This window comes from Xiphias gladius, chromosome 18 (assembly GCF_016859285.1).
Source record: "Xiphias gladius isolate SHS-SW01 ecotype Sanya breed wild chromosome 18, ASM1685928v1, whole genome shotgun sequence".
NCBI lineage: Eukaryota > Metazoa > Chordata > Actinopteri > Istiophoriformes > Xiphiidae > Xiphias > Xiphias gladius.
In genome coordinates this window covers 14,895,875-14,910,570 of record NC_053417.1, presented here as the reverse complement: position 1 = coordinate 14,910,570, position 14,696 = coordinate 14,895,875, and the positions used below count along the sequence as shown (strand labels likewise).

General features: G+C 41.6%; 1 protein-coding gene across 4 annotated transcripts in view; it reads right to left on the bottom strand.

Moving 5' to 3' along the window:
• Positions 1-936: 936 nt before the first annotated feature.
• Positions 937-14,696, bottom strand: part of znf385a (zinc finger protein 385A) — a 56,800-nt gene continuing 43,040 nt past the window's right edge. For 3 of the 4 annotated variants that reach the window (XM_040153391.1, XM_040153394.1, XM_040153393.1), the window contains 4 exons: positions 9,080-9,397; positions 5,011-5,195; positions 4,729-4,821; positions 937-4,366 (listed from right to left, as the gene is read on the bottom strand). In XM_040153391.1, the coding sequence (XP_040009325.1) occupies positions 4,118-4,366; positions 4,729-4,821; positions 5,011-5,195; positions 9,080-9,397 (845 nt within the window). In that variant the 3' untranslated portion in view covers positions 937-4,117. The remainder of the gene's footprint in view (positions 4,367-4,728; positions 4,822-5,010; positions 5,196-9,079; positions 9,398-14,696) is intronic. The other variant, XM_040153392.1, reaches the window with a different exon arrangement.

The following is a 14,696-nucleotide window of genomic DNA, read 5'->3' as shown; positions in this document are numbered from 1 at the left end:
TTAATTACCTTTAGGTTTGATTTTTCAGTCAGTGATTCCAAACTTTTTTGGCTGGTCACCCCTTAAAATTAAACAGTGTCTGCTTGCAACCACTCCTCAGGTTAAATCTGTTTATGAGTTGAGTGCATCATAACTAATTGTTAAAGCCCTGAAGAGGTCAAACGTTTCAGTATTTCACAAGAAATTTGCAAAAAAAATGTTAAAAATTTAATGGAAACATCAGCCAAAAAGAACTTTGTGGGTGAATAAAACATGAACATGAGCGATTTTCTGAATTCACACTACAGTGATGTTACAATGGTAAGTTGGGCATCTTTTGATCAAATCTGAACAAGTCTTTCCTTTGTTTGAAAGGAACAGAGGCAAGATTGTAGATGGCGTCTTCTTGGAACAAATCCTGGAGCTTCTCCATGCATAGTTAATAATAGAGCAGCTCCTAATTTATGAAAGCAGATTTTACTGGGGGAACACATTTTGTGATTCACAGCCAGAGGCCCTGCAGAATCTAAATAAAAAAGAGTTAAAGACTTACAGTATTATACTCTTTTTTTTAATGTAATTCTAAAAAAAAAATGTTTCTAATTCGCCGTCAATTAATTGGTTACAAAAATTTATCTCCCAATGACATAATCTCTGATTTCTTTTTTTAGCAGTTTGATTGTTTCAAGTTATCAACCTTACCATCCAAAATAGTCAAACCAAGATGATGTAAATCTTTTTTAAACTGGATGAAACATAATGTATTAGTGGCATATATACTGTATAGACTGGGGCTATGATGCACTGAAAGATAACATGTGCATGTATTAGAGAGATTAGATTTTTTTTTAGTATTTTTCTTTATGAGCTCTGGTATTTGATAGAAGGTGCTGGAACAAACAATGATTCATAAAAACCTGCAGACATCAGTTTCATTTGATGATTTATTGACATTTATTTTTTTCCACCATGGTTTCTCTTGATACCGATGGTATTTACCATAAAGTTTCTTTTTCATTTAAATTACATTTATAATGTTTTACTCACATACACATTTATTGTTTAATTTTCTTATTGCAATAAACAAGAGTAGCCAGAATGAGTCAGGTATTGCTACAATTCGCCATACAAACTCTTTGTCCCCTCAGACAATGAAATTCAAAAATAACTTTATTGGCAAGACAAAGTTACACGATAGCCTCTCCATCTCTCTCTTTCTGCTCTGGGAGAGACTGAGGGCAGAATAAGGCTAAGGCTAGTAGCCTAAACACAGCTAACATGAAATACCTGCCCAGAAAATAGGAATCTAACATTTATTTCCCATATGTGAATTATGAGGATGGATCAATGGGAATTACCACAGAATGAACATATCAAGAACAATATGAACATATCTGTGGTGCTGCTACTTGACTGACCTACAAGGGACAAGATTGGAGTACTTTGATCACATCTGAGAGTATCCAGGATGATTGATCAATCTTCCTAAACCAAACGTGCAGGTTTTTGTCTCCATTGTTGTATTAGGCCACTTTATAGCTCCAGGTTGCTTCTGTCTCTGATTGGTGGGAAGTGGGGAGAGAGCCGGTCCCAACACACACTAGAATACATATGTTACACACACCAACAGGAAAGAGAGCACAGGTCCTGGAAAAGTATCTCACTCACAAAATGAACTCTGCAAAGGAGGTTTCATTCAGCAACAAAAAGAGCACAATGGTGGAAGGCTGACGCCAAGCCAGCTTCTTCTTTAAGTAATGGCATTGATAATGTTCCTCAGGATTTTCACTTAAACACGTTTCGCACACACAGAAAAAAAAAAATGCAATTCAGTAAATCCAACTAAAAATAAGCCTGTTGAACACATCTATCTTTAATCCCTTGATACCTGGCGTTGTACCCTGTTCCCCAAGCAGAGATTACCATAGTAAAAAGGCCCTTTAATATGAAGGGTCGGTACCTAAGCCCAGCTACACCTCTGTCGCTCTCTGCCCCTCTCCAAATCCCTTCTAGGGCTAGCACTCCTCATGGAAGAACAGAAAAGTCTGTCAGTTGGCGTGCTCCCAGTTTACACTTGACTCCAGACAACATGTCACAACATGTCACAATGATAACAAGTCACTCTGATAAAAATTGCTCATTGCATTGCAATATTCAGACAAAGGTAAGACATTAGAGCTCATTGCTTCTCAATGAAAGGGCACAGTGTACATCTTGTTCAGAAAAGGGTGATAGCTTCAAGCTGTCGAGCAAGGTAGGTCTGCTGCTGCTTAGCTAGCTTTTGTGGCTCCCCGCTGAGTCAGTTAGTCTGCCTCTATGTCAGTCTGTCTGACTCAACACTTATATAATCCACTATCCAGTAATTCCACCCCTTTTTTCTTTTCCCTTCATGGACGCAGTTATTAGCATTTCCTACCTACAAAAATACTTTTATTGTGTTTTTTTATTTTGCTCTTGTCTTATGTGTGATATAAACACAAACAGTCCAAACCAAACAAAAGAAAGTGCTCACCAGTCTTTGTAAAAGAAAACAAATCATGGTGCATTTCATGGCTTTCAGTTGTAAGACAGGAAGTATTGATAGATGCCTTGGGCTGGACGTCTGCTCCGGGCAGCCTCGCTGGGCTTCTGGCTCGGTTGTCACTACAGCTCAAGATCATTTCTCCAAGAAAGTACTCGTCTTTCATCTTCATCTCTTTAATTTGTTCCAGTTCAGCATTATGGTTGCCAGTGTTGATGTGCCCTCTACCATAGACTCATATGAACCTTTGGAAATGGGAGAGGGGAGGAGGATAGGGCAGGAATGGAAGAGTTCAACCCACTGATGCTGAAGCCTGACCCTGCAGGACCTTATTGCGAGGCTGCATGCAGAAACGACATTAATACATCAGTGCAAAGGGTTGCGCCTAAGTCATACCTTCCCACCTACACAGTGAACCAACCTGTGATTGAAAACCACAGTAATGTTAAGGATGTCAATAAAATTCTTTTTGTTGGCTTAATGTGAAATGTAGTCTCATCAAATACATATGATCTATGCTCTCTCCAGTATAGAATTTCTCACTACTGTACATAAAAGCACAGAATCTTGCTATCAAACACAATCTAAGTTTAGGACAGTGACTATGTATCAAATACAGCAGTGCAGTATGTACCAATCTGTGACTTCTGCTGTTTCTCCCATCCTCTCTCCCCTTTGGTGAGGCTCTTCTCTGACTGTTATGAAGGTTGGCAGATGTGCCCTGTAGTGATTTTTGTTGATACAGTCTATTTTGAAACACAGATTCATTTGGGCCTGTGTGTGTCTGCATGCGCCCTGGGGTCAATCCACCCACTGACCCATGCCAGCCCTCCTCTCACCTCACCCTCTCAGGAAATGACAGGGGATTGCAGTCCCCCACAGTCATTTTTCTGCTCTCTGAACCCCCCCTCCCCCAACCATCAGACAGGTTCAGATGTGGCTACCACCTGCCTGTCAGATGAAGTCACATTGTATCTAGCGAGGACCTAGTGTCACAAACTGAAGAGTTGCTGGCCTCCGGCGCAGAACAGGACATGTACAGTACCATGAAGGCCGCCACAGCTACATGTGACGCATACAGCAAAGACCGATGGAAGCAGCTACCCTACTGACATAACATTATTGTCTTGGTTTTTGAGGTGCATAGGATGAGAAGAACACGTTGAGCCGTGATGACAGAAGAAAACCAACCTGGCCCAGAAAATAATGCAACACTACATGTGGTCTAATGTTTCTAGAAAGTTCTGCATGTGTTTCTTCTGTAGCTATCGAGACGGCCATGACAGGGCCACAGTGCAAGGGAGAGGGACCAGTGGATGTTAGAGATGTACAAGGGAGTTTGATGCATAATGAATATCTCTCCTCTGCTCATCCCATCTACAGATCACTTGGAAGTCTTTGAAATGGAGGGAGAATTTCAGGTAAAGGGAAAAAAAAGAGAGACATATACTTCTACTCCTTTCAGCTGCTCCTTTGCCTTGCTTTTCTCTCAGTTCGATACTTAAATTATTGGATTTTTTTCCCCTTATCAATTGCTGTTTGTGGATCATGTTTGTATCTTCACAGTGTGCTTTTGGAGTGGCTGCTCCTGACTGGCCGAAGTCAGAGGGTGATGTGTCAGTAAGGGGAGAAGAGGATTGGCCCGTGGGTGGTGCGGATAGGCCCTGGGGCGGGTCTTAGGATGGCGTGGCTGAGAGGTGGGCCTTGCAATAGGTGATGGTGTGGGTGTGGCCCAGGAGCGGCTGCACGGAGGGCCAGCGGGTTCGAGGAAGCTGCAGCGGCCATTGCTGCAGCAACAGCCAAGGGGTTGGGCAAGAGCCCTGCACCCAAAGCTTTGGTGAGATCCTTGGAGAAGGTCAAAGAGGACTAGTTACAGAAGGGTTTGAACAAAGAGACACGAGACAAGAGAAAGAGGAGAGAGAGGGATAAAATGATTAGTTCCAGAAGGTCAACACATATAGAGGAAACAAAAATATAGACCTTCCTTTTCAGACTCCCCAATCTGTCATAATACAGAGATTTCAGTTCAGCTGAGTTAGTATTTTTCAGGTGGAGGATACAGCCAACCACAGAACAACTGATAGGCCTTTGAATGGATCAGATCAACACGCTCTAACCACTCCAAAGCGTCGCAGACTTCATGTTCGTGGTTATCACTTTCTATTTGCTCTGTGGATCTCAGGTTTGCTGACTATGTCACAGGAGGCATCAGAAACTTGAAAGATTACCGTCAGATCAGCCCCCCTGTGCTTCTTGTGTCGGCTGAGGAGGGGGTTAGGCTTGCCCGCCATGCCGTCCCGGTGCCTTCGACTTGATATGTGCTAAAAAGAAAGAACACAGGAATCAGGAACACAAGTTATTCCCACTTTCCGTAAGTGAAAATATTTTCTATACTAGACCATTAAAGTGGATGAAATCCAGCAATGTGAAAATGCAGAGTTGTGTGAAGTTTTTGGACCGATTGTATCTTAAGACTCTGAACCATTGGTTGGATATCTTCTTCTTCCTACCTGTTTGAGTTGCAGTTCAGAGTTGACCCGCACATTGCAGATCTCACAGTGGAAGGTTCGTTCCTGAGTGTTGGGGTCGACCGGCCCCCCTCCCTGCTCTCCACTGGGTTTGGGGCCCAAGCGAGGATACGCCTTGATAGGGCCCAGCCCGCTCCGTGCCTCCAGGATAGTTTTGTGTTTGGTACCTTCAGGCAGACACACAAGCAAAAACACAGAAATGTCATTAACCAAGATGAAATTACAGTCTTAGCAGCTAATACAATCAAATTAAATAATACAGTGGAGATCTATTACAATTGATAACATATGAGTCATGCTGCTTCCACCTGTCTGAAGTAAAATGAGTCTGGGCAGTGTTTCTCTGTAGCTCAAAGCACTGATGGAAAAACAGTGACAGTGACAAATATCAGAGCATGAAAGAAAAGAATATGTATGAGTGTCTCGATTCTCCAGTAAATGACCACATATGCACGACATATATGGAACATGTTCCAGTATAAAGTCGTAGTGCTAAGTTTTTACCACTAGAGGGCTGCAGTCAGACAGCTGTGCACCTGGTAATCTGGAAGATGAACTCAAAACCCTCTCTACTGTTCATATTGCAATAACTGATTGATTATGTTTTATTCAGTGGAGAAGTTGAGATATGGTATGCACTACAGTATGCACTGTAGTGAATTATATGCACCGCAATGTGCCAGTGTGCCAATATCAATGACAGCGCTGGACCACTGAACCTTCACTTTCAAATCAATAATTTTGAAAGTAAATGTCAAAGTTTGGAAATTTAAGGGCAGGTTATTATTAGAAGCAGGTTTGTCTGGTATTATTCAGTCCAAGCATTTGCTTTGCTGAAAGATCATTACACCTGTGCTTTTTACTTTTTCACTAAATATGTATGTGATGAAGTAAAACTTCCAGCTCCGTGTTTTGTAAAACCGGGAACAAAATATGATACCTAAAATCTAATTCTGAATGAAGTTCATGCTGTATAACACTTGATATGGTCATGTTTCTGGTTGAGCAGCTGTTGTTTCTGTCAAACCATACTGCTGAGCAATCAAATTACTGACCTGTTTCATTATAGATGCATGTGTAACTCTAGACATAAAACAGTTAAATAAAAACATAACAGATGTCTTTCTTTGACATAAAGCAATACCAAGAAAAATAACACAACTACATGTGCACTCAGGCCTCTTAATGGTGTGACTCCCCATAGTCTCCCTACACAATGCTATTAATCCAATTGTGATTCCAGCAATGATAATTTAAATATTGAGCAATTCAGAAAAAGATATTCTGAGAGATGTTAGCAATAAATGTTGTCCACCTGCTAACAAGAATTTACAAGAGATTCTAAACTGTGGGGATGCATGTTTCATACCATTATGCATCGTATTTCTATATGCAGTATTTTCTTTACATTCTTAATTTGAACAAATCTCACTGGCTGAATGTGCAAAGGAGATTGCATAGAGAAAAGTGCTCTTGCATATTACCTTCCCTTTCAAGTTGTCTGCAAAGCAGCACACTAGAGAGTGTGCCAGAATAGTTCTTCATTAAATAATCACGTTGTGTTCTTGGCTTAAAAATTTTAGTCATGTCCCCCCTCGACCCTGTGGCTTCTTAACCTCCTTACTGCTATGCCTCTCTACTCCAAAAGTAAAGCATCTCACCATCATTGGCTCTAACTATGAATTTGAGTCACTTTCTAAAATCCCTTTGACCAGGGTTAAGGTTACAGAGGAGAGCGAACTCATCGGGGTTGGGTGGCCATGGAGGCTTGTGGGCTCCACTGGGGAGGAAGGGGCTGGAATGACGGATTTCGCTCTTGGCCAGAAATCTGCTCCTGGGGTGCCTGTTTTTATCCTTTGTTCTATTTTGGTCTGACAATGGATGGCTCAGTAGATTTTTCTTTGTCTTTGTATTGTTGATTCATAGTGCGAACCAAAAACGCAAGAGACAAAGCACATTGAAAATACAAAAACATGCAATGGGTTGAAGGGAGACTGTTGCATAAATGTTAAAATAACATTACATACATCCTTCTCTCTCTTTTCTTTTTTTGTCTTTTCTGCTGTTCATTCTCTGCCACGCACACTGTTCATGTCTTGGTGTCTACATGACATATGCTTTTATTTTTGAACCCTGCTAACATGCACCGTTTTGATTTTGTAAATGAAGGAGGGTGACTGCTTCCACTGCATTTCTCTCACTTTCAGCTCTGTTTTTATCCATTGGTTGAACTTGAGGTAATTAGCTGCAATTAGCAATTAGCTCCATGTTTAGAAGCTGTGTGTGTGATCTTTGGTTTTACTTCAATGTGCATGTACATAGTAAATGTGCTGGTGGGCAGATGCAATGCAAATCTTCTGTTGAGTAGTTATTAGAATGATACAGAATTAATCAAAGCATGATTAAATCAAAGCATGATAAAGCATGAATTCCAAAAGCCCTTCATACACTGTGCCTCTGTAGTTTTCCTGATGTACGGGTGATGTATGTGTAGGAGATTATACTCCCCAAAGAAAGAGTGGAGATACAGCAGATAGAAACTGTCTTCAGGGGGAAAAAAGGTCACGGGCAGTGCTAAATTGGTAGGGCATAAAGGATTAAAGCAGGCAGTGGGCACCTCACGGGTATTTGGAGCCTTGAGAAAGTGTTGCCATGTGTGAAAGCTGTCTGACTGAATGTTGAGGCTGGTATTGTGGAGAGCTCACCCACATAACAGCCTATTTTTCTTTTATTTTCCCACTAAATCCCCCATGCAGTGGTTTCTCGCCTTAACCTCCTCCCCTGCAAATTTTTCAAGAGAAAGAGGCTTCAGGCTGTGTGGAACACTTTTTATGCCGCGTGCTGCAAACGACAAGATAAATCATGAATCTTTGAGTGGTGGAAGAGTTTTCTTTTAAATACCTATATCTTGTGTGACTTAAGAAATTGTAGTGTTGTGTGGGTGTGTTAGCAGTGTGCTGTCTGAAAGAGCAGGCACTCACAGGTGAGGCACCTTGACAGAACTCCTGAAACCAGGAGAGCAGAGCTTGGTACAAAGGTCGTCCCTGTCAGTGTCAAAACAGATCAGTTATCTGCTGATCAGTGTTCATCTCAGCACCATCTGCTGGGTCGCACTCAACCTGAAACAATTACTAAGGGCATTTCTTTAATCAAATTCATGAACCCAGACAGGTACGCTTACAGTGAGTGCAGTCAGGTTCTTGTGCGTACTATACTTTATTTTTTATAGTTTGTGTGTGTACAACTGTGAGGAGCCCAAAGTAAGATAAATTAAGTATATTTTTGTCATTTCATATTAGTACATAGTACTCAACCTCCTCACAGTTAATAAGAACTGCTATATTGTTCTAAACACATGATATTGTCTGTTAGAGCTCATTAAAATATAATAATTCATCCCCTTAAATGAATATTAATTAATTAAATGTTGTCTTATAAATATATTTTAAGAGAGAGTGTAATAGTAAGTGCTATTATATAAATAAATGATGTTACTAAATTCACTTAAAATATGTGATGTTCTTTATTTAGTAAATATTTAATTTTCATGGCAAAAGTATCCCACATCATTTAAAAGCAGTGATGTTAAACTTTCAAAGTTGTGAACTAAAAGAGAGATTTTCAATGAATTTCCTCTCTTAAATTGACCAGTTTCTGGTTTTCTCTGAGTCCATTAATTTCTTCTTGTCTTGACATTATCAAGAAATGTATTGCATTAACAACCACTGCAATTTTTTTTTTACACTTGTAGACACATTTTTTAAAAATTCCAATACGTGGGTCGTTCCTGGCAAAATTCCTCTAACACACACCGGATGTGATACATTTCGTTTCCAGCCACAACAACAGCAGTGTGGTTTGAGTAAACAGAGAAGAATCCAACCATAGCGGAAGCAATGAGGGAGTAAATTCCAGCTCCAGAAACTAAACACAAGATTCAAGGAGAAAGATGTCACAGTTAGTCCCACGTGGTTTGATTGCCAGCTAATTTCTGGAAAGTTCACAAGCACCACAGCAATTTCAGTGTATCAGAGCTCACAGATTAACTAACCTTTGTTGTGGGCCTCCAGTTGTGACAAGGAGTTGACTGCCACCTTGCACAGTGAGCAGTAAAGCAGCTTCTTGGCCTTGTCCTCCTCTGTCTCTGGCTTGGACGAGCTGTTGGAGGCCGAGGTGCCGGCAGCTCCTGAAACCGGTGGTCCGGATCCAGGTTGCTCTGAGTTGGTGCCTCCGCTGCCACAGCCTGGGGAGGAGGAGGAAGGGGGGATCAAGGGAGGGGTGGGGGTAGGCAGGAGGGGGCACACTGAGGGCACGGGGGAGTCCATGGGGGGGGTAGGCGGGGTGGTGAGAGGTGGTGAGAGTGTTTCATCTATAAAAACAAAGGGAGAAACAAAGAAAGAAACAAAATAAACATTAATTCAGTGTTAAAAAAAAATCAAAGAACTAATTTTATAGTCCAAAAAGTTCATACCTCAAACAATAAAGTGTTTTACTACTGACCTCATTGTCTTTAAACTCTGTGGTAAAGCAAAGTCCCCCAGACAAAAAACGCTTACTACGTCAAACCATATCACTAACGACTCCCGAATGAATGTGGAAAGCACAGTCAGCTCCATAGATCAGACAAACCAACGTAAAATGCTTGCACACAGAAGTGCGTTTTATCTCCTAATGTATAGGCCATAATTGGCCAAAAAGAGCTCCTTTTAATTTAAGTTACACATGAGGTGGATCAGAGAGGGAAAACGTATGTCCCATGAGTGTAAAGGGAAGGGCATATGGTTTGATATGTTTCCGGGCTTTTTGAAGTTTTCAATTCAACCTTTCCACTGATGTGGTCTCTTATTGGAAATCTTCCGAAGAGAGAATTAAGAGGAAGATACCTCAGCCTGTGCATGTTTCCACTCTTTCCAGCACACCTGTCGTTTTTGGCTGGTGTTGAAGCAAAATGGCACTTGCTTTGTCACAGGGCAAGACATGAAATCCAAAGATAATATCATTAAGCCTCCTCTCATTCTCTGCTCACTTTTCCCCTGCTCTCTCTCCCTCTGTCTCTCTGTGTAGTTTTCATTTCTTATATTAGCATGTGTTTCAGTGTATGATGGTAACTCTTTCTTTTTTCATCACAGAACATATTTATACATACATTTCCAAACACATGTTTCTGCTCAGCCACTCCCATACGCAATGCCTTCGGTATTCACAAAGTAATGGGTGTTGGCTGAAAAAAGACCCCCTAAATTTGGGTGGGGTATCCAGAACGCCCCCCATCTGCAGGGACCAGCAGGCCCCTTTCTCAAACTCCACAGGATGTAGCGCCAAAGGCAGAAAATGGAAAAGCCCCACTGGATTATGGTATTAAAGGGATAATATGAAGTATTTCTGGGAAGAAAACAAACATTGACTTCAACTGCCCAGTTTCCTTTTTAGAATCTCCACATGCTTTATCATTTTGTCACATGACAGAATCCATAGGGGCCGTGGTATTTTTATGTTTTTGTTCTACCCTGTGATTCTTATGTGACGATATGATAATTTGTGTATTGTATAACTACAGAGTTGCTCTGGCTATTCTATTGCATCATCTCTGATGAAAATGATATTTTGAGTGCTTTCCATTCCACTGCTTTCCAAGATCAAAATTCCCTCTCTTTCCATATTGGAAGTTTCCAGCTGCAGAGCTGCTGGCTGCACAGAGCGTTTGTCAAACAGATGTTAAGTTAAAAAGGAAAAAAAAAAAAAAATCTTACTCTGACTCTATAAGGCGTTGAGGGGTCAATAAAGCAAACCTGGATCAAAGTGCTGTGCTCTTTGAAAAGCTTTGTGACTCATAATGTGCCTACTTTGCCATAGTGCAACTGAGCTGGTTAAGCTGATTGCAGTGCCTGTACCTGCATGTGCAGGAAGGAAGCATGATAGAAAAGCTAGAGTAGTTCTTTCCAGTATTGCTGTTGAAGTTTTGCCCACACACAGCATATTTCATTACAACGCAGAGAAACAAACCCAGAATCCAACACGTCTATAACATGTGGTTTGAGTTAAAATCAAGTGGGGCGGAACAGAGGTTGTTGGCCAAATAGTAATAAGAGATTTCATGATCGATGATAACCTGAAGGTCTGCCTTACCAAACCATCACATCCAGTCACTGTTTCACCTCATACCACGGTGAATGTCTCCTACAGTCATCCTCCTTACAAGTTCAGCTTGAGGCTAAACCCTTGAGGCCACATAGCCATAGCCACAGTAATGCACTGTCTGTCTCAGCAACCCAAAATAACTCATCTCACTGAAAAGAAAAGTGTTTCTTTTTATTGTATTTACTGACTAAAATGAAAAGCATGAAAAATTCCTTCTAGGGTAGACAAATTGCTTTATTTTCTTGCCCGGAGGATCCCACTGTCAGAGTTACTTGATTCTTCAGAAACTAGGGATATGAAAGTCTAATTAAAGGAAGTTAACTGACCTTCATCCCTGCTAGCTGGCCTCATAGCCAAATAGAAGAAGGCATTATTCACTGGGAGAGGTCAACAGAGGGAGATAACTCAGTCCAGATGCTTTACACCACAGCCTGGTGTGTCTGCATTGCCTTAATCAACTTCAGGAAATTAAAGCTATGTATAGTATGCAGTCCATGGGGAGAAGTTTTGTTGATAAAGCCATGGGATTTAAGAGATTCAGACCAATTCAAATTCAGACCAAAGGAACTTCCATTGTTTGCTGCAAGAATCAATGATCATCCTGATTCCTTAAGTGTGAAATTTTCTCTTTAGTCTGCAATAGCTTCCTGCAAATATAAAAAATATCTGACCGTGGAATTGGTGGGGAAGGCAGTATATTAAGGAGTGCCTATGTAAGCATATGTTCCTTATTCTACACAGAGTGTAAGTGATCCATGGCGCTAGAAAACCAAACAACGAGTAAGCCTTTTATTTTTACATAAAATGTGAGGTTGAAAGCAGAACAACAGAGTTATTGCCTTAATCAATCCTTTGTGTAGGTGGAGCATTATGCGGTGATGCATATAATTTTAAACATTAACTAAAGGCAGTGCAAGTAAAACCAAGATTAACAGAAATACAGAGGCTTGCATTATTTTGGGATACAAATCATCAAGCAAAAATACCAGGAGGTTTACCACAACACTGGGGTGTTGACTAAGTGTGGGTATAGCAGTTTGTAGGCAGGCCTGTTTCATTGTGTGTGTGTGGGTGTGTGTGTGTGTGTGTGTGTGTGTGTGTGTGTGTGTGTGTGTGCGCGCGCGTGTGTGACCAGGGGTTACTTAGGCAGGATGCCTCTGTCTGCCATCAGTACCCCCCCACCACCCGATGCCCATTCTTAATGTTTAATGACCTACGAAACCTAATGCTGGCCCCACAAGACCCAAGCCTATTTCATAATGCAGTTGGGTGCCTTTTTCCCCAGCCTGGCCTACATCCGAACTCTGAGTCATACACACACATACGCACAGTCAGGCAAATTATGTCCATCAGATACTCATGTTATTGCAGGTAGATTTCATCAAATAGCTCACTAGAGAGAAAAAAATTTGGTGAGTTCCCTCAATTAAACTCCAAGACCAACAACAAATGTAGACGGTGCATGAAAAGCATATGAGCTCTGTGTAACTCAATACTACAGTCACCTCACAGCCATGCAACCCTAGCCTTCTCATGAAAGTCAGCTATTTAATTGACCTTGGGTGTGTGCGCCTGTGAGTGTTTGTGTTGACTAAAGACTGCTATAATATCAGGGTGGTTTTAACAGGGCCCGTCATTAGAGTGGGCGTGTCGGACAGCGGAGGGATAGAGAGGATGGGAAGGAGGGAAGGAAGAGCAGTAAACAGCTGCCTCTCCATTGCCTACAGGCGCAGCCAAACCCTCAGTTCTCCAGGCCAAATCCCCCAAAGCCAAGGGCCTCCTCTTTGGGGGGGAACACTGAGCACAAACTCTTTAAGGGTCGTAAAACTTATGACCTTTTCTGTTAGCCATAAGGTTGAAGAAGCAACAGCATTCAAACTATAACTGACCTCTCTCTATTTAAGGAAGATCTTAATGTGTCCTGTTTATGGCCATCACTGCTTCGTGACTGTGTCATTAATATGTTAATGAGAAAGAGAAGGCCATCATACCAACGCTAGACTGTACTACTACTGTGTCATACCTGAATGTCTCAGAATACTGTGATATTGTGTAAGATCCCATATCCACAAACAGACCATGCACAGGAAAAAACGCTCAACATCAACAACAAATGCTGCTCTGGGTTGTATGGGATTTGCACTGTGGGAAATCTTCTCCTCGTCCTTGCAAATGTGTGCTTGCATGGGCATAATCACATTGTTTATCTATGTGTGTCTGTGTGTGCATACACAATGGATATAACCCGGTGCATCCAGTTTCAGAGTAACTGCCCCTGAATGACCTGCATTCGGCTCCACAGCCCAAATCACAGCGTCCGTCTTCCAGATGCTGCATTCCCAGTTGAGGTCAAGCACTGCTTCCTGCACCCAAAGATCTCTCCCCGTACCATGGAGCAGTGGGACAGCATTATGCTGAGGACACACACACACACACACACACACACACACACGTTTGTGCAGCTATCCTTGTAAGGACATTGCATTGACTTCCATTCATTGTGGACAGCCTAAACGCTAACCTTAACCTAACCTCAATTCATATCTCACCTTAACCATGACCTTGTAAATAATATTAAATGTTTTGCTTCATTAGGACCGTGCTTTGGCCCTGATGAGGAATACTGATCCTGAAAAGGTCAGTATTTTTACCAGAAAAGTTCCCTGTGAGGTAACAAAAATACAAACACACGCACACAATCACACACTCACAAGTAAGCAAGCATGCAGGCCGACCAGGAAGAGACAAGGTTCCAGGGTCACGAGAAAGAGGCTTGGATGGAAAAAGGCATTCTTTCACATGTTGCTACTTTCAGATCTCAATCATGGCAGGCTTGTTTTGGCTCCTCATGTGCTTGGAGTTCAACATGGGAAGTCTCGCAAATGGCAATTGGCCTAGAGCTGATCTCAGATCCCCCATGAGGGAGAGTGAGTAAGATAGGACTTGCTTTTTACTACTCTTGGATCAGCTAGAAGACATTTTTAAGTGTTATTTTTGTGGATAGTAAAAGACAGTGAAATGCTAAGACCTTTGGTCTGACATGTTGCTGCATTCTGGCCTTTATTGGACCCGAGTTTCATCTTTTCATTCATCATGTTTACTCTGTGCCCTCCTGTAAAAAAAGTGGAAATGTCTGGCAAACAGTCAGCTAAAGAAACCTTTGTAAATGTCATCAAAACAGGACCAGTCTATTCATTGCCTCGTGTTTCATCCAAGGACAGAGTGATGACACTGAGGGAATGGAAAATTCTGGGTGGAGAAAGGAGAAGGGCAGAGGCACACAGTACCCAGTCTCTGAATTACAGCTTGAAATAGGAAGATGAGCAAGACGGGGAGAGATTAAGTAAGACTGAGACAACAGGGAAAGAGCTAAAGACATACTGCTAAAGAAAGAGCTTGCGATGCCTTGATCATACCCTGTATATTTACCAACTAATAAATTAACCTGCCAACAGTGAATTGCTTTTCATTAAAGTCAGATCAGCTGGCATCTCTGTGCTATCTGGCTTAGATTCTGGTGTATTAGACTC